Genomic DNA, 19534 nt, shown 5'->3' with positions numbered 1-19534 from the left:
TCAATCGTCAGGTCTGTGGTGCTGACGTCGAATCCATCCGTGTTGTGTCCCGCCGGTTGGCCGTCGCTCTGAGAGTTAGGCTGATCACCCAGAGCTGCGGATCTCTACTGTCAGATGACTTCGACGTCAATTAGGCCGGGTGCGCTTACAGTTGTCGACAGTAACCTGGGATATAACGAGCGGGCCGGGGTTGGACACGCTGAATGCACGTTCGGGAGAGTTGAGCACCTTGACATTCTGCGGGAGCAGTCAGCGGTGTCTCGCACAGGGGTCTGCCCTCGGCTGACCGTGAAAGTGCCAGAGATCTTGATCCTGACAGTTTCGAGGTAAGTCACTATACTAGCCACCCGCATCAGCTGCGACTTACTTCATCATAGGTGCAGGCTTGGTAACTCCACCATTACCGCCTTGGCCGTCCTGCAGAGATGATGTCTTCAGTACGTAGTTCTGGAGCTTCGGTATACTGACTCACCCAGTAGAATGGGCCGTTTCCGTCAAAAGTGTGCCCATTACCGTTGACTAGGGCCATACGATTAGTAAATAAGTCTTCGACCATTCGCTCCATATTGACATACAAACGATGTTATTGCCACTGTAGTAAGGTTCGCGTAAGATTGTGGATGTTAAGTCTGTCGGTACGATCAACGTACCTGACTTGGAAGAGCGGGCCGTCCCATGTCTTGTTACCAAAGGTAACGTCGCCCACTGCAAATATGACTATGGTCAAGACCAGCCTTAGCCCCAAGTGAGAATTGGACGTACTCATGTTGACAGTGGTATTGTCTTCAAGGGACAGTTCAAATGTTTCCCCAGCAGGCACTGTGAAGGAGTTGACATTCACGGTAGTGCACTCGACAGCAGAGGATACGTCAGACATGGACGAGATCGTGCCGGTGCATGCTGAGGACGCCTTAGAGCTTGGGGCGGCAGCAATAAGTGGGAGGGCAATGGAGAGCAGCACAAACGTCAGAGAAAGAGCCATAGCGAGCTTGTCTGGTTGTCTGAAGGGATTGAGGAGCTTGAGAGTGCCTGGCCATGGCTCTCGTCACTGCAGTGGTATTTATACCTTTCTATCTCACGAGTTTCTGCAAAGTCGAAGTGGAGACAACTTTGATGGACGATACAATTCATGTATGAAAGACAGGTGCGCCCCACGGCCACCTGATGCTCTGCAGCCAGAGCAACGTGAGCTGGTGACATTATAGCACCCGTTGGGACATCGTTGGTAAAACCTCGTGAACCAGGTGATTTGTCGACGGAAGGCTAATGACCAATTAATCACCGGTAAATGAAACGAACTAAGGCTGCGCTGCTTGCCTGGCGATTTCCCATGCGTTGGAGCAACAAATGCCTGGTTTGATGACAGAATGAGGATGACTGTCTCCAACCTTGTGCATTTGCAAGCTCGTGTCATTTATCCGTGCTTAGAATGTTCGAGCACAGAAGAGTGTGTGTACGACGCCAGCACATATGAGGTTAATGGTTCGGATCTGGGCAAAAATACATAGTGATCACACGCATGGACATTGCACGCGTCGCGGAAGAAGCACAGTGAGGAGTGCGGGTATCGAAGGGCCTGCTTCTCCGGCATCTCCCATGCTCACGGCGGCCCGGTGGAAGCAGCGATCCGACGCTGCGCACATTTGGTGAACATTGTAAAACTGCGAGAGCACGCACTTCGGAGCCAACAAGGAGGTAGAAAGCTAAATCATGGATGCAATGCGAGGTCATGCTCGTGCCAGGAGTGACCTGTCGATGGCAGTCCTGGTGAGACGCATTGTCAGCATTACTCCGTATAATAGCATTTGGTGACATACGAAGGGAAGTGGAACTCCCGAGCTGGTCACGCTCTGCGATGAATTGGTTCAATATGAGGTAAGACATTGAGTAACTTGATTGAAGCACAAGTAAATCTGGTAAGGCTCGACATTTCCTCGGAGTCAGATCAAAACGTACCTACCTATGCTCACGGCCCGGGGATGATAGAGGATCTAGGAGAATATCGAATGGCGAGACTATGCAGAACTATGTTTCAACGATAGTCGTAATGGCTCAACACAAGACAGTAGCAGCGCTGCCACCATAGCGGCTCAGACAAGTCCAAGCTAAGCTAAAGTCCGACTCGCCCCCAATGAGATTGATCGGAAGACGCCGACGCCACGAAGACCAACGGGCCGACAATAGCGAACATCTGACGAACGCTCACTTTGTGAGACGACCACGATATGGCACTGATCCGACTCTGGAGTCTGCTGCGTGACTCTCCTCAATGTTTTGTTTGCCACCCGGTAAATAGCACTGCGGACTCATTACACTTGCAACCGAGATGACCTCCATCAGTACGAGTTTTTATCGTACTACAGCTTGCCTGGCAGTAGGCTAACCCATACAGCATCTGTTCAGTGAAGGCCTCAAAAACTTGCTGTGAACCATGGACTGCGGTATCTAATATTTCATCACAGATAGATAATCAAGCTTCGGGTTCTTCCCCTTACGTCCCGTTCTCCCTGTTCGTGAGATAGCTCAGCCCTCGGCGCGGCTCTGAACAGCCGTCCTCGACATCTCAACAAACCGACTTCAACATAAAAATGATAACTCTATGCTGGAATTTCAAAATACACCTTCGATCAGTTTGGATCATGATTTAGGACTCTGTTCGCAGAACGGATGACTTCTCTCGATGCCTCAATGAAGCCAATGGATTACGTGCCAGTACTACGTACCAGCTTTTATACGCACTGCCCTTCCGCACGATATGCATCGCACCTGAAGTCGTGCCATGATTATCTGCCATAGCACAGCCTTTGGTATACATGCGAGAATGCAACTATCAGTGCATTTCAACTACATTTTCCCCACCGTCATTTGTGGCCAGCAGTTGGGGCTGTGCCGGTGTCAATATAAAACCCACATCCCAGGGGCAATTCAGCAGGGATTAATACCCACTCGATCAGCAATGTCCAACTCTATGCTCACCAGTGCTTTCGAGATGCTCTCTATTGAGGCAGTGCTATTTGCGACCCTCACTGGCAGCGCACTATTCGGTATGCCTTAGCACATCCTTTGCCAACTCCCTGAGTCATCTCTCAGCCAGGGGTGTACTTCGTTCTTTTCATTCTTGCAATATAGTCATTGTATACGTGGCTGAGCAAGGCAAATACACGGCTCAGAATCATAACTCTGCTTCTGTACGTGCCCCAAGCTACCCATCCAGACACTACTTACTACGACTCAAAGTTTCTTGGACCTTTGCATTCATTACATCGTGCGCACACTTACTCTGGCTCAGGACCGGTCACTGAATGTCCCAGGAGACTAGTTTCTTGTATGGTATATTCCTATCTTCTTCGTTGCCTGGTAAGCCAATAGCTCCTTTCGTTTCCGCACCATAACCAAGGTTAACAGTACATCCAGTATCACTACCACTACGGCGGTGCATTGATCCCCTGGCTAGACATAATGCTAACGTGTTGATGTGGCACCAGGGACTCATTTCGGATGGCTTGCTTGCCTGGCGTCTGTATGCGATTTACGAATGCACATGGTGGGCACTCTGGATATCAGCATCAGGGGTTATCTTGACAGCGAGTATGTGTCATCAGACGCATCAAGTTGTCCGTTTCTAACATGATACGATAGTGGTGGGCTTCATGAGCGATTTCCAAGTTCTCGACACTTACCACAGTGTCAACTCCTACAATAACCACTATGAAAAATCTCTTTCCAAGTCAATGCGGCGTGGAGATGGGTGATGTTTATGATCACTACCATGATGACTGCATCGATCATCAGAAGAATCATGTGTGCATTGCTCACTCTTGGCTCGCATAGCTCAGTAACTGACTTGCTCTACAGCTATGTTACGAGAAGAGCTAGGGTTGAAAACTTTGCTACTATGAGAGTTGGAGCATACTCCAAGCTCATTAACGCCATTGTTGAATCTGCGCTTGTCACCTGGTTTGGTCTTGTGTTCTACGGCATCGCAACAGTGGCCCTTCAAGGGCATATCACAGTGAGCCAGCAAGTCAAGAGTGTATCCAGTGGCTACAATTCCGCTCATCTTGCATAACTTAGACCAACATGGACATTGGATTCGTGATGATATATGTCGTCCCGATCATCTTCGTGAGCTAATGTGCAAGCATGCAGCTTATAATACTGATCATGGACTTATCACAGGGGATTTTTCAGTGTCTTATCACTGTGAGGCTCGAGCTTGCAAGCTCTTCAAGCTTGGAGCACCTTGCGAGTGGACCTATGCAGAATGTCGATGCCAGCCGCTCCAAGGGAATTATCGTCAGCATCGAACAAGCGATCACTGTTCACAATGACCCAGGACACCCCCTGGATGAGAAATATCACAACTTGGCTGCTAAAAGTGACAGTAAGTGATTGTCGGCTATTGAAGTGGAGAGGGTGTAAGCTACAAGTCAGAGGAAATGACCGGTTAGAACTGATCCTTGGGTTGGAATTGCATATATATTCTGCTGGCACTCCAAGCAGATCTTACCTTTGTACATTGCACAATATTTGCAGATTAAAGGTAGCTTAAACCCTGCGGTGATGTAGGATACAACCTCTTGTAGTGCAGTGCCGGGGGTCCAACTGGCCAAAATCAATCGGGAGATGCCAGTGCTGGGAGCTCTCATTATTTAAATTGCTCAAATGCTCTGGCCATGATCTGGGCACAAGCCTGGCCAGCCTGTGTATCTCCCTACTATATTCCTATGGCTGTCTGGGCAAATGGCATCACAGACTCAATATACTTACAATAGTCTTTGTCAGAACTAGACAACTATGCTGTTGTCCTTGATCTGTCTATATACAGATAATAGCAGATCATATGTAAATCATCCTCATGGACATACTCTGGCTGAACACTAGAGTGATATTATGTTGTAGTAATATGCATACATTTTATTTAAACATGCTTACACATAGAGTACCAATGGTTTCACAGCAGTATCAGAAGTCTCTTTTACCATGTATATATACTGGACTGGTAGCACAAAATAAACCTAATTTCAGTCACATCTTCACAGGTTATGAGCCCTGGCTTGTAGCCAACTACCCCACACCATTCAACTAATCTCTACACATCTGGAAAAACCTCTATTGCTAATTAGTGTAGTTTAGCATAGTTTAGTGCTAATATACACTTTAATAGCAGAATAGCTAGAATAGCGTTGGAATAGTATGGTCCCTTATTATTAATGTTATTTGGTACCTATTTTCATGCTATTCTCACTGTTTGTGCTATTTTGCTATTTGTGCTGTACTTGTTATATGAAGGCTAATTCACCAGAGTAAAAGTAGTATGCAAAAATCCAAAATATATAGAACTTCCATACAAACACTATATTGCATATTTGTCATATTGTATATGTTTGAAAATTTAAAAATTTAAAAATTATAAATAGCTGTTCTCAGTATGAATTGAACTCTCAGCCTGCTAACCAAACCAAGCACACTTTAACCACTGAGCCATTTGTTCTACACAAATATCATGCTTCAATGTTCTTATATGCACCCTTGATGAACTTAGTAGTAATTTCAATATCTAGTCTTGAAACTTCATACATATATTGTGGTGCTTATAAATAAATGGCAATAATCAACATGAAAATACTAGTGTGACACTGTATAGTATGCAGTCAGTTTTGTGTAACTTCTAAGCTAGTGTCTAATGAGAACCTGCTGTTGTATTAAAATGGAAGTGTAGACAACAGCATATGTAAGAGCTAGCAGCTAACTAGTCATGATAAGTGGCACTAAAGCAAATCAAAGTGGTTTTTATGGTGTGTGCTACTACTGTACACTAATTTACAGTAGCCATTTCCTTAAATAGTATACAAATAGCAAATAAATGGCAGCTATTATCAGGATTAGCAGAAATAGAAGTGGAAAAACTTTGAAATAACACCATACCAGGCAGATGGCAGTTATAAACTAAACTTTCAGAAATAGCAGTGAACAAACTTTGAAATAATAGAAATAACAGGCAAATAGCAAGCAAATAGCAGCTGTTAACAAGACAGATAAAAATAGCAATGAAAAAGCTTGAAATAATGGAATAGCATGCCATTAGCTGAAAATTAGTGATTATAACAGAACTAGCAATCAAAAGACAGTAAAACAACAAAGATAAAGCAGGCATTTAGCTGAAATAGTGATTTAATAAAAATAGCACAGAATAGCATTGGATTTACTATTTATCAGCAGTTAAAAACAGAATAACAGAGAGAAAGCATACAAATAGATGAAGTTAACAAGAGTAGCATATAAATAACAAGAATAATATAAATTACAAACAACTGATGCTATTTAGTGCTAATTTGCATTGGGAGTTTTTCCAGATGACAGCAGAGGAAGACCACAGCAGAAACCTTGGTCCCCATTTCCCCAGTTTTAACTAAGTTTATTCTCACAGTTTAAAGAGTGAGTGTTCTTTCAGTGCTGAGCATTGAAAGAGTACTTACTCTTTAAACTGCATGAATAAACTTTGTTAAACTGGGGGGAATGGGGATTCCAGGACCAAGGTTTCTGCCAGAAAGTTGACTTGACTAGAAACATCCAACTCTACAATAATCAGCACATTCAAACTGCTTTCTATTGAGGCAAGGCATGAGTTGGCTCATTAGACAGCTATGTTGCAGGCCAATAAGAACATCGGCTTCATGATGATCTATATCATCCCAATATTCTTCGTAGATATCACATCATACCCTTTGCTACTTTACACTGGTGGTATGCCCAGGGAATTTCTCAATGTTTGATTACAGCTCATCTGGGAATTCAGAGCAGCTTAAACTCAAACCTCGGGAACAGATCCACGCAAAGCGGCGGTAATGGTGGCAAGGGTATTTTTGTTTATGTGCAACAAGTGTCCAGGACTCTCAGTCGGAGAGCTATATGCAGGATAAAAACAAAATATTCACCAGCAACGGGCAAGCATCGACTGTGGCCGATATAGTGTAGGCCTCACATGCACTATCTATGCGCTTCCTCCAATCAACTTATAATGGCATGAACATGCCTCCACACATGTGTGTTGCTGTTGGATATTCAGAATTTTGTGTACCCAATACAGTGTATTTGTACAGGCATCGCCATGATTTTGCGCTCCGTCTCGAGAATTTTACGTGCGCGAGCCCCAGTCCATCCAGGGCCTTCGAGAATCGAGCGGGGGTTGTCTCAAGGTTAGAATTTTCCCCGTTCTCGGACCTCTTGTTCGGTGCTCCTAGAGTAAAACCATGTATCGACGGGCGGTGAGTGCTTGAGTGAGCGGTAACTTCGAAACGGAGTGGGAGCTTATGGGAGCGGAAAACAATACACCGTGGGTTACAATTTACAAAGAAAATAAGCTGCGTTGACTGATCTCGTGTTACTATTGCTTACCTTGATATGTTCTATTTCTTACTTCGCTTCACAAAGCAATGTCCTTGGACCCCGAGCACTTGCCGCGGTCTCAACAACGCCTTCCACGGTAGTGTCAAACTTGTTAGAGACAAACAGGCGTGAACAGATTGCACACAAGCAATCATGGCGACGCTGGATTCGTTTGTCCGTACGTCCAAGCCTCCACCAGCCCCTCTGGGAACCTCTCAGGAGGTCAGGGATCGAGGATCCATCTTCGTAGCCAACGCATTCCGGGCTGGCAGCGAGGAAGAGGCGCGTAGGGCCGTTAGCTACCTCAAGCGTGTGACGCATGGGCAGAAACGCGCGACACACGAGATGTATGCATGGAGGTGCATGGTAGTGAAGCAGGGCAAGACTGGGTTGGGTGGTGAGGACGATTTTGAGGTGAAGCAAGGTAATGAGGATGATGGCAAGAAGTTAGGGGGTGCGAGGATTATGAAGACCATGCAAGCGGAGAGGGTAACCGATGCAGTCGTCGTCGTTAGCCAATGGTACGTATCATGTCACCAATACAACCTGTTTGCGCCCTCATTCTGTGTCCTAGGTTCGGCGGAGAGATGCTCGGTCCGGTCAGATTCGATCACATTGAAAGGTGTGCCCGTGAGGCTTGTCGAGCCTTCAAGCTGCGAAATGAGGTCGAAGAGGAAGTCGCCGCGCTCCGCTCACTGGATGACATCCTTGCAACTCTTCGCTCTGAGCTGTCAGCTTTGAAGGAGCAGTCGAAAGAGGCGAAGACAACTATCAAAAAGCCCGACTACGACGCCTTGCTCACCGCTTCAGACGTAAACAAAGTCAAGCGTCTTGTTACTGCACGAGAGAAGGCAATACAAAGTGTCAAGGCGTCCATACAGAGGACAAAGGCGCAGCAGAATCAGAATGATCCTGTTAGTGCTAGGGAAGGTGCCAACTGAAGGTGAGCAAACCAGTTTCATAATCTGAGTGTTCGTGTTTCCAACGAAGGTGCTGTGCACGGATCGTGCGTGATGCGATACATCTCTGCGCTCAGGTCTGAACGCAGGAATGCATCGCAACGTTCGGGTACTTCGCGCATTCAGAAAGCTGCTCGTAATGTCAATTCACGTCCTCTGCGACACTACTTTCATGTAGGTACGGGTCATGGGCGTAATTGTTGTTGCGGGGGGCTGGAGATAGGACGTCGTCTGCTGACATCTCCATCTGCTCGCAGACGCATATGTCGTGTCATCCGCTCTGTTACCCACGCTGTCCCTGGGTGTACAAAAATTCGCGGTGGGACAGCTAGATCCAGTCGCGCTTCGACGTTGATCTGTCGAGATACGTGATTGCTGATCCTTTCTGCAGGTCATACGGTCCAGCCTGACATGAAATCTGGCTGCTCAGGAAGAGCAGCGCACACAAGCGCACCTGCCAACTCTCCACAAACCATGTGGCAACTTCAGCTCCTGACCCTAGTTGCATCCCAAAGATTCTCCTGACACAACGGGTACTATCTGCGCATTCTAGTACATCGTAGAGCGTGCTGAAAGAAATCATTCAAACTCCATGTGGCGCCGGGAACGCTGGGGAAGACGCGCTCGTGAAAGGTCTTCATTCAGACCGCAACGCAATGCCTGTTCGGAAATTGGAAATTGGCGAATGTCCCGTCCTGCGGCCGTGAGCGTCTCATGCGCTGGGGTATGTGCCCTCATGGTTTCGAGCATTTCAAGGCACGCTATCAGCCGATCCATATCCATGCAGTAGCGCCATGCAACACTAGCTGCCGACGCATCAAGTACTCGGGGGTAGGACAATGTACGGCAGATGCTGCCACCTCCTTCTCTGACACTCTGAATGTCAGAGCTTTGGCGACCTGTAAGTCTCAAGTGAAGGGTCTCGCTGCCCGCAAGGTGGGCCGGGCTGCTGACATCTTGTTGTTCTACGTTTTGACCTCCATTCATGAGCAGCGCTACCTTTAGCGAGCCCGAGCGCGCCATATATCAGTGTTTCACTGTTCCGAAGCTGTGAAAGATACCAGGGTTCAAGACGTCAATGTCCTCATTCCTTAGTGATGCGGTAGCGTTGTCGGCCCTATAAGATCATGTCGCCTCAACGGGACCTAAGCTGGTTGATTGATCAGGTCCCCAACGAGGTGCTGTGCCAACATGGACAACGATGTTCTCCTTCAGGATTCCTTCAACCTCCTCTCCTTTATATCGGTGGTATTCGTGTCGCTCAGTGCACTCACTGGTGCGTGTCGTCTCGCAATGCTCGTAGACGTGCGGCTGACCTGCTACCAGGCGCGTATTGTGTTCTATTCTCGTTCGCGGTATGGTCTACGTATCGTCAGGCAGGGAAAGCATATACGCAGCTCAGAGTGGTCACAATTGTGTTGTATGTCTATCTCTCTCGATTTCTTCGGATGATGAGCTGATGGCGTATCGCTCTGCCACTAGGTTCGTTGTCATTTTCCTACACTACATTGCGCGAGCCGTCGACTTTCACCAACATCGATCGTTGCTCAACTCAAACAACGTCCTTAACCCTTGGTCTACCCCTGTCAACTTTATCTCCAGGTAAGTCATTCCGCTCCCTCTGAGTGCCGACAACGACTGATCGCATATTCACAGTTCTACGTCCACGCTCGCCGTAAGCCCCTGCGGCATGTGCACCGTGACTGTGCCTAACCTGTACTTCTCCACTAGGGTCTTATCTCGGACGGACTTCTCGCTTGGAGATTTTATGTGATTTTCAATAGAGCAAGATGGACACTGTATGTTCCTTGGCTTGCGATCCTTTGCAACGCAAGTACGTCGTCCACTATAGAGCTCGCTGTGTCATTAAATTCAGAGATTAGTGCTTGGGTTTGCTGCTGACTGTCTCATTTTTGGGGCTTCCCGTGGCCCGCAGTACGCCGAGCGTTTTGAAAAGCTCCAGCTTCAGCTCGACGCCGTTTGGGGATGGGCGATGCTTGTCATTAACTCGGTGCTCACAGGCCTCATCATTTGGCGGATTACGTATGTCGGCTCTGTTGTTATCTGTGTTACCTTACTCCAATGACCCTCCAGACATTCAAGCCGATTGTCTAGAGGCCAGCCGTATGCGACTGTTATCGAAGCGATCATTGAGTCGGCCTTGGTCACCTGGTTTGGCCTGCTGGTGTATGGGATCTCCACAGTGGCACCAACGGGACATATCACAGTACGTTCCAGTTCCGTAGCACGCCACATGCGCGTTAAGCTAATCTGCCGCTTTGGTAGACTCATCTGGACGTTGGATTCGTCATGGTCTGCATACTGCCTATATTTTTTGTGCGTTCAAGACTGTATATTCTTTGAGCTCCGAGCTGATAAGTCCCACTCGACAGGGTATATCCCAATGCCTCATCACGACACGCCTCGCCCTTGCTGGCCAGTCAAGCACTGTTAGGCAGCCCATCGTGAGTGGCTACTCAAGCCGGCTACGTACGCGGAACTCGTCTCTCGCGGTGAGGGAGATCGCAGTAGAGATGCACTCCGCTGTTGAGGCAAGGACGCGTGAAGGATCGCTGGTTGACCAAAAGAGCGCCACAGACATCTGTGACAACGTCTGAAGAGGTGACATGCGCGTTGAACGAGCTCCGAGTCGTTACGATAAATTATTTCATTGTTGCCGTATCTTGTCTTCATGTACCTTTCTTGTATCCTCGTGTAACAACTTTTGATGGCTTTTCTCACAGCAGAGTACGTGTTGCGTGCTACCATATGCCACCAATATGTTTATACTTGTCTGTCAGGCGGGGTGCAGAGGCGGAGCGCTGGACGGTGACAGCGAACAAACAAGAACACATAATTGCCGGGCGCCGATCAGTTTAAGGCGTCATCATGTCCGACTGAAGTTGAAACGTTGACAGCTGCATGAACGGTATCTGCTTCTTGCTCGTTATTTACGGCAGGTGTCACGCTTCCCTACACCTTCTCTAAGCATAGCTTGCTTAGAAAAAGCCCAAGAAAACAGCGAGACATGTGCAAAAAGCGACAGCAGGCAGCAAGCCGTGTAACCGGCAAAGCTAGTCTGTTGTTCCTCAATGCTTGGAGGATACACTCTGGATAGTTAGGATCCTGGGGACGATTTTCTTCCCTGGGTGTAATATTTGGATATTCGGACGTCATGTAATCGTGCATACCTAAGTCCGCGCTGAGCTTACCCTCCCGCTTCATTAGGACATGATAGTGCAGTCGTCAGAATGCACGCGAACAAAGGCCGTCACCAGGCCCTGTCTTTTATCTATTCCCAGGTGCGCCTCATATCCCCGGGAGCTCCTCATCTTTTGATTATCACCCTCCCAACTCCCGGGATGGCCACGCCGTCTGGTGAGCAGACAACGGCGTACGACGCGCCGGGCTCGCGATGCGACAATCGAGTACCGCCTGAGCACGAGAGTACCATTGATCGCAAAAGCTCTGAGGAAAGCGACATACGCACTCCTTCTCTGCGGCCGTCTGAGGATAATGCCCTCCATGACGGTCATTCTCTGCTTCGCCAGCGGATAACACACTTGTCCACTTCGTCCGCGCACTACCCCAATCGCACCGCAGTCGAGCCAGACCACTCTGATCCATCGTATACGAAGCAGCTCAAGCATACCTCCAGTCAGCCATCCAAAGAGGGGAACAGCCCCTCCGGTTCGCATTCGGACCTCATGATTCCTGGCCTCGAGGTCGGCGATGGGCCTTTTGATTTAGAGAGGTTTTTGCGAGCTGTCATGAAGCAGTGAGTGGAATTCCGAATTACGGTGTTTTATACGAGCTGGTTTTGATGCTGATGTCTCTGGCACAGACTTGACGAAGCGGAAATTATCAAGACCCGCGAACTTGGTGTCCTCTTCCAGGATCTGCGCGTTCTCGGTACCGGCCCGTCAGTCTCGTATCAGCCAACCGTGGGAGCCGTCTTCGACATACGTGCTCGCCTTCAAGCTATTCGTGAGAAGCGACACCCCACAACTCGGGAACTTCTGGCAGGATTCGAAGGCGTAGTACGCCCTGGGGAGATGCTTCGTAAGTTATATTCGTATCGGAAATGAAATAATACAGGTTAGGGGCTTATATGCTATCGCCCCAGTCGTCCTTGGCCGACCGGGCGCAGGATGTTCGACCCTTCTGAAGGTACTGGCCAACCAGCGGTCGGGTTATCACGATATCCAGGGCGCCGTTCATTACGACGCTCTGTCCCCAGAGGACCTCGACAAGCACTTCCGTGGAGATGTCCAATACTGCCCCGAAGAAGACATTCATTTCCCAACCCTCACCGTTGAACAGACCCTCAAGTTTGCTGCGACCACGCGAACCCCCCACACTCGTCTGGGCTCTAGGTCTCGGGAAGAGTACGAATGTCTTATGGTCGACGTGTTGACCACAGTGTTCGGTCTGCGCCATGTGAAGGACACCAAGGTCGGCGACGCGTACACACGGGGTATCAGTGGTGGACAAAGAAAGCGGGTATCTCTGAGTGAAACTCTCGCTACGAGGAGCCTGCTCAATTGCTGGGACAATTCGACTCGAGGCTTGGAGTAAGTGCGCATACGCTTAGCTCACTAGTCTAAGCTCACGATGTCTCTCCAGTGCGTCAACAGCTTTGGAGTTCATCCAAGCTCTGCGCATAGCAACCGACGTGACACGTCAGGCTACTATCGTTTCCATCTACCAAGCTGGAGAGTCACTGTATGAGCTCTTTGACAAAGTCTGCGTTATCTACGAAGGAAAGATGGCCTACTTTGGACCAGCGAACCGAGCACGCCAGTACTTCATCGACCTTGGATATGAACCAGCAAACAGGCAGACAACGGCTGATTTCTTGGTTGCAGGTACTTTAATGCTTTACTGGAGCCGTCGTTTGAGAACCCTAACTGACTAAACGCGCATACAGTGACCGACCCCAATGGGCGCATTCCCCGTGCTGGAGTCACCAATCGGCCGCGTACAGCATTCGAATTTGCTGAAGCTTTCAAACGATCTGCCGTTTGCGAGCTGAATAGGAAAGATATGCTCGAGTACCAGGCTAACTTCGTCGGAAATCCGACGCGGGAGTCGAAGTACCGCGAGAGCGCATACATGGAGCATGCGAAACACACCAGCAAGAAGAGCCCGTACCTTATCTCGATCCCGATGCAGGCTAGGGCACTGATGCGCAGAAGGGCGCAGATTCTGAAAGGCGACATATTGACGCTTAGGCTGACTATGATGTGAGTGTTACTCGAATGGTTGTCGCAGGCAAGCCAGCTCAATGCCTATCTTCTAGCCTCTTCGTCGTGCAAGCTCTCATTCAGGGCTCGATCTTCTACAACCTCGCTGACTCGACTTCCGCCTTCTACTCACGTGGAGGTGTGCTGTTCTTGTAGGGCCAAGTTCTCTTCCGATGCCTGACCTGTCTGCTAACGTTTCTTCGCTCTTCAGCTCAATTTTGTTCTCTGCCCTCACTTGCATGGCCGAGATACCTGCGCTGTTTGCGCGCCGTGCGATAGTTCTGCGGCAGTTCAACGCAGCCATGTACCACCCTTTTGTCGAGGCGATGGCGTTGACCCTCGTCGACATCCCGATTACCTTCATCACTCTCACATTCTTCTGTGTCATCCTATATTTCCTCGTAGACCTCCAGCGCACAGCTGGACAATTCTTGTGAGTGTTCATCTGCGCAAGTCCCGCTATTCGCCCGACTAATTGAACAACGCAGCATTTTCTTCCTGTTTGTCTTCATCGTGACAATCACCATGAAGGCCTGGTTCCGTACACTGACAGCTATGTTCAATGATCCAGCCCCTGCACAGACACTGGCGGGGCTGTCAATACTGATCTTGACGCTGTACACGGGATACACTATTCCGCAACCAAGCATGATCGGAGCGTTGAAATGGATCACGTACATCAATGTAAGTGGCCCACCCGACCCTTGCGAGGACATTAAGCCAAAAATTGATATCCATTCAGCCTATGCACTACGGCTTCGAAGGATTGATCGTCAACGAATTCCACACCCTCAACGCGCAATGCGCGACGCTCATCCCGAGCGGCCCTGGTTACGATGGCAATGTTTCGTTGGCGAACCAGGTCTGCACTATTCTCGGCAGCCAACCAGGCCAGACGACAGTCGATGGCAGCGTGTACGCGCAGCTGAACTACGATTATCAGTTCAGTCATCTCTGGAGGGCAAGTCTTATTTACGAGTCCATTGAAACGGGAAGCTAATGCATGGATGACAGAACTTTGGCATTATTTGCGCCTACGGCGTCGCCTTTGTCGTGGCCTTTTGTACGCTCACCGAGTTGAACACCCGCACAGCTGATCAGCGCACCATCACCTGGTTCAAGCGTGGCGCCAAGATCGACACGGTACGTGAGGCGCAAGCACAGGCCGGGGACGAGGAGAAGGGCACGGCCCAGTCGGCGTCTTCTACCAGCGAGGGGACGGCAGGGCATGGGGAGATTGAAGAGCACGCCATGGACGCGGACGCGGAGAAGACACACATGAAGGTCGAACCTTCGTTGGGCGCGCCGAATATGACAGATTTGTTCTCCTGGCAGCATCTCGAGTACACAGTCACGATGCCGGACGGCACAGAGCGCAAGCTGCTGGACGACGTGTCTGGGTTTGTTGCGCCTGGGAAGTTGACCGCGCTGATGGGCGAGTCCGGCGCTGGAAAAGTGAGGCGCATATGCATTCTTGCGGATGCGTGAGACTGACTGCGACACTCAGACGACGCTCTTGAACACGCTCGCTGAGCGACAGGACACGGGCGTCGTCAGAGGAGACCGCCTCGTCAACGGCCAGCCACTCCCGAGAGATTTCCAGGCTCAGACGTGCGCGCTGTTTTGTCTGTACGTCTTGTTCAGAAGCTGACGCTGTGTTTGATGTAGTGGCTATTGCCAGCAGCTCGACACTCACCTAGAGACAAGTACTGTGCGCGAGGCGCTTCTATTCTCTGCAAAGCTGCGTCAGCCGCCAAGTGTGCCGTTAAAAGAGAAAGAAGAATAGTGGGTCGCCTGGTGTTTGGGTATAACGCTATGACTGACGGACGACTAGTGTGGAAAAGTGTCTGGAGATGTGTGGCTTGGAAGCCTACGCGGATGCCGTTGTCGGTACTCTTAATGTCGAGTTCAAGAAGAGGACGACTATTGCTGTCGAACTAGTTGCCAAGGTGTGTAGGCTCTATTTTGAACTGGGTACGGCACGCTCACGTTCTGCCAATGTAGCCTCGTCTTCTCCTGTTCTTGGATGAACCCACCTCAGGTCTTGACTCACAAAGCGCCTGGGCGATCGTCGCCTTTCTGCGTGAGCTTGCAGACAAGGCCGGCCAGGCCATTTTGTGCACGATCCACCAACCTTCTGCAGAGCTCTTCCAAGTTTTCGATAAGCTGTTACTCTTGAAAGTCGGTGGAAAGACGGTGTACTTCGGTGATCTCGGCTACAATTCGACCACGCTTATCGAGTATTTGGAGCGGAATGGAGCAAGGAAGTGTCACCCGGAAGAGAACCCGTAAGTCGAAACTTCTCAGCGGTTCTACCATCTATCCTGATATGCTATCCAGAGCCGAGTATATCCTCCAGGTCATCGGCGCCGGTGCTGCGGCTACCGAAGATCGTGATTGGCACCAGGTGTGGACGGATTCGCCCGAGGCGTCCTGGCTCCAGCAAGAACTCAATGCCATCCACGACGAGGGCCGGAAGCGACCAGCGGTGGAGACGACCATCCACTCCGAGTTCGCCACTGGGTGGTTATACCAGGTTGCGACGCTTATTCATCGCGACTGTCTCGCTCATTGGCGCAATCCGACGTTCGTGATGTCTAAGATCATGTTGAACATCATCGCCGGTCTCCTCGTTGGCTTCACATTCTTCAAGAGCAAGGACTCACTGCAGGGTACACAAGACAAGCTCTTCGCGTGCTTTATAGCCACCGTCCTCAGCACCCCACTCGCGCAACAACTGCATGTGCCCTTCATTGCCATGCGCGACGTCTACGAGATTCGCGAGCGGCCGAGCAGAATGTACAGCTGGACTGCCCTTATCACGTCACAAATCTTGTCCGAAGTCCCGTGGAATATGCTTGCCTCGTCGATCTTCTTCTGCTGCTGGTACTGGACCGTCGGCTTTCCGACTGAGGCTACGCGGTCTGGATATGTCTATCTCGCGCTCGGGATCATCTTCCCGTGGTATTACACTACAATTGCCCAGGCAGTCGCTGCGATGTCTCCCACACCACAGATCGCCGCTCTGCTCTTCAGCTTCTTGTTCTCCTTTGTTCTTGTCTTGTGAGTGTGCTGCCTTCTCTCTGCGAACGGAACCTTACCACACACGCACAGCAACGGCGTCTTGCAGCCCTTCAGCTATCTCGGATGGTGGAAGTGGATGTACCATCTATCGCCGTACTCCTACTTCATCGAAGGCCTATTAGGCTCTAGTACGTCTTCTAGCTGTATGTTAAAGGCGTTGTCACTGACTGTGCTCTAGCCATCGGCCACAGCGAAATTAACTGCGCCGAGGTAGAGTTTGTGCAGCTCAAGCCGCCCTCCGGGTTCAATTGCTCTGCGTACCTCGACTCGTTCATCAGCATTGCAGGAGGCTACCTCGCCGACCCTGGCGCGACGAGCTCGTGCGCGTACTGTCCGTATCGCTCCTCTGACCAGTACCTAGAGTCGAGGTTCAACATCAAATACTCGCACCGCTGGCGTAACATCGGAATTGTCGTTGCTTTCATTGCCTTTAACGTGAGTGTTCTCACCAGGTCTATAGCGGCCGCAAGAAGCTGAACCATGTGGTTCGCAGATTGCAGCAACTTACATCTTCACGTACATCTTCCGCATTCGTGCCGGTGGTCTCCCCAGGCCATTGAAAAGATTCATCGACTCCCGTCGCACTCACACTAAATAATGAATACACCACACTCGTTTCTTGTTTCTCGATATTCTCTCCGCAAACTGTATGTTCTCTGACCCGAACGGACTGCACTTTCAATGTGGGCGGTTGCACGGGCAACGTCCCTACGATGGATTGTAATGCTTTCAGCACTTCGTCGAAAATGTGATATGCCTGTATTGTGGTTATGCGTAGAGTTGTATTCCCCAGAGGGGTTTGATGCTTCGTTCATGGTCACGAATCTTCGCATTAAACCATCCGGATCACATTTAATCAAATGGCACCGGCCTAATATTCGGCCCAGCAAGTCCTGTTGCATTGCTTTTCTCTGCCGCCGCCGCGCCGAACGCAGACGGTACAGGTATGCCACAGCAGTCTCCCCACCCGACCTCCCGCTGGCCCGCAGCGCCTCTGTCGTCGTGCGTATGTGCGTGCCCGTGTCCGCATGCTTCGTCCGTGTCGGTGCGTGGTGGCGGCATGGGGCCGTCCCATGGCAGCAGAGACCCGAAAAGGAAGTGCTGGATGACGGGCAGCTTGCCGAGCACCTCGACACGGTACATCTTGAGCATACCTTGGTTAACCTTGTCCCATGTCTTGACAGCCGAGATGTCGTCGAGCATGGGCGAGTGCCAGCGGAGGGAGGCGGTCTTAATCTGTGCACGAGAGGTGTATTAGAGTAAAGAGGTAAAGGGATGGAAAGAGGGCGCACGGAGTTGATGAACTGAATGCAGGCGAAGTACATGTAGTCCTTCGCGAACTCATCCATGATTTCGTTGTCGTGGATTGATTTGGGACGGAGGTGTTTGTGACCTTGACGTAAGTGAGCAGGTGCAAGGAGGAAAGCATGCGAAGATGCGACCAACCCTTTAGCTGGGCTGAACCCCAAAGGAAAGGTAGGAAGTGGTAGTCATCGAGGCCCCACACGCCATGCGAACCAGCAGGTTCGAGCCAGTACGTTGATTGTAGGATACGCATTACTTGGATATATCTAGAGGCGATTATCAGCTCAATACAAGCATCCCTGGGATATCCACACACCTCCAAAAGATCCGGGTGACCAGCGCGACTTGGTCCTCCTTCGTTACAACTCCTAGCCGCTCGAGACACAGCCTGCATTTTTTAATGAACGTGAAAACCTCCCGCGTTAAAAGTGCAGGGCAAGTACGCACATCCAACACAGAAAGTTCAGCTCCATGCCGCTCCCGTAGTCTATCCGTGTTCGGTTACCCCATGATTCACAGAAGTAGACAGAGATTTCGGGGATAGCTTCTGGCGGGAGATTGGGAAGTGTTGTATGCAGTTCGGGTGCAAGCTTCATACCAAGTTCAGCTATAAGAAGAAGTCTTTAATGGCAAGGTGCGCACCTCTTGCAGCTTGTCATAGAATGTCTTGAAAGCTGGGTTCCCGAAGCGCGATGCCTTGTTATCGACTGGCGGAATACCTCGTGCCGTCTCCTCAACTTTCTCAAGCACGCCCATAACAGCCATAATGCCCTTTACGCCATAAATAATACGACGCTTAGCATAGTAAGCTATACAATGGTGTTACTTACATACGGGAGACTGCGCACACTCGTCCGTGAGCTTCACGCCTACGATACGCTCATTGAGCTCCTCGATGAAGCCGATGACGTCCTGGTGTGTCTTGGACTGCTGGAAGTGCGACAACTGGTCCGGGGTCAATATAACTTTGCGTGGTGAATGGAAAGACATGATGAATGCTCAGACAGATGGGAGGAGACTGCAAGCAGTCGAGTCGTGACTGCTACTGTCCCATACCTTGAGCGTCAGCACGATGACATAATGCAACAAACATTGTCGCCGGCTACGATGCACAATAACCTCGTACAACACCGGACTGCCTGTTATACTGTGCCCTTCGACTGTACAGACTGAAATTTCCTGGACTACATCCTCCCGCCCTGCATCTCTACCATCAACTACGTTCGGAAAAGTCTACGCCGCTTCACCTTAGGCCTCTTGATTCACCCAGTCGCCTTTCAGATCATTGCGCTTATGCTTATCGCCTGGTCAGCAAAGCGGAGCTTTGTGCAGCGTACGTACTTTGGGTAGGGACAAGCTGGGAGGCTGTGATTTGAACAGATACCCGAAAGACCGGAAAGAGGCCGATAACGATGATCAACGGATCATGGAGGATGGCAGATGACAATGCGCAAGCGTCCACAGCAAAGAGATCCATAGTTACTGCATGCAAGGCTGACGTTTGTGCATGCGCGCAGGTCGCTGATTACGGCTCTCTGCACTCTCTGCGCG

The 19534-nt window shown here is 49.9% G+C and overlaps 5 protein-coding genes across 5 annotated transcripts; 4 read left to right on the top strand and 1 right to left on the bottom strand.

Annotated features, from left to right (window-relative positions):
* Positions 1-3895: 3895 nt before the first annotated feature.
* PHACADRAFT_194226 (uncharacterized protein) lies at positions 3896-4392 on the top strand (the record flags this gene model as incomplete). Its single annotated transcript, XM_007394414.1, has 3 exons — positions 3896-4012; positions 4075-4125; positions 4180-4392. 3 exons carry the CDS (start codon positions 3896-3898, stop codon positions 4390-4392), a joined length of 381 nt encoding a protein of 126 aa, XP_007394476.1.
* Positions 4393-7519: 3127 nt separating this feature from the next.
* PHACADRAFT_253859 (uncharacterized protein) lies at positions 7520-8937 on the top strand. Its single transcript, XM_007394413.1, has 3 exons — positions 7520-7910; positions 7964-8332; positions 8740-8937. Exons 1-2 carry the CDS (start codon positions 7543-7545, stop codon positions 8328-8330), a joined length of 735 nt encoding a protein of 244 aa, XP_007394475.1. The 5' UTR covers positions 7520-7542; the 3' UTR covers positions 8331-8332; positions 8740-8937.
* A 602-nt stretch (positions 8938-9539) lies between these two features.
* On the top strand, positions 9540-11088 carry PHACADRAFT_172292 (uncharacterized protein; the record flags this gene model as incomplete). The annotated part of the gene is made up of 9 exons (XM_007394412.1): positions 9540-9624; positions 9675-9768; positions 9831-9950; positions 10005-10023; positions 10080-10182; positions 10232-10391; positions 10443-10575; positions 10635-10685; positions 10742-11088. 9 exons carry the CDS (start codon positions 9540-9542, stop codon positions 10964-10966), a joined length of 990 nt encoding a protein of 329 aa, XP_007394474.1. The 3' UTR covers positions 10967-11088.
* A 967-nt stretch (positions 11089-12055) lies between these two features.
* PHACADRAFT_160137 (uncharacterized protein) lies at positions 12056-17276 on the top strand (the record flags this gene model as incomplete). Its single annotated transcript, XM_007394411.1, has 18 exons — positions 12056-12126; positions 12193-12410; positions 12475-12922; positions 12975-13216; positions 13279-13594; positions 13651-13746; positions 13806-14027; positions 14083-14278; positions 14337-14555; positions 14609-15049; positions 15102-15205; positions 15263-15379; positions 15429-15543; positions 15599-15882; positions 15935-16657; positions 16709-16806; positions 16857-17113; positions 17172-17276. The coding sequence occupies 18 exons, from the start codon at positions 12056-12058 to the stop codon at positions 17274-17276; spliced, it is 4272 nt and encodes a 1423-aa protein (XP_007394473.1).
* A 254-nt stretch (positions 17277-17530) lies between these two features.
* On the bottom strand, positions 17531-18973 carry PHACADRAFT_92689 (uncharacterized protein; the record flags this gene model as incomplete). The annotated part of the gene is made up of 7 exons (XM_007394410.1): positions 17531-17914; positions 17971-18071; positions 18125-18249; positions 18300-18371; positions 18431-18573; positions 18626-18754; positions 18818-18973. The coding sequence occupies 7 exons, from the start codon at positions 18971-18973 to the stop codon at positions 17531-17533; spliced, it is 1110 nt and encodes a 369-aa protein (XP_007394472.1).
* Between the last annotated feature and the right edge of the window lie 561 nt (positions 18974-19534).

The sequence above is a fragment of the Phanerochaete carnosa genome, assembly GCF_000300595.1.
Source record: "Phanerochaete carnosa HHB-10118-sp unplaced genomic scaffold PHACAscaffold_4, whole genome shotgun sequence".
In the NCBI taxonomy this organism is placed as follows: Eukaryota; Fungi; Basidiomycota; class Agaricomycetes; order Polyporales; family Phanerochaetaceae; genus Phanerochaete; species Phanerochaete carnosa.
Note: the sequence above shows the minus strand (reverse complement) of the source record. Positions and strands in the feature narration are given on the sequence as shown.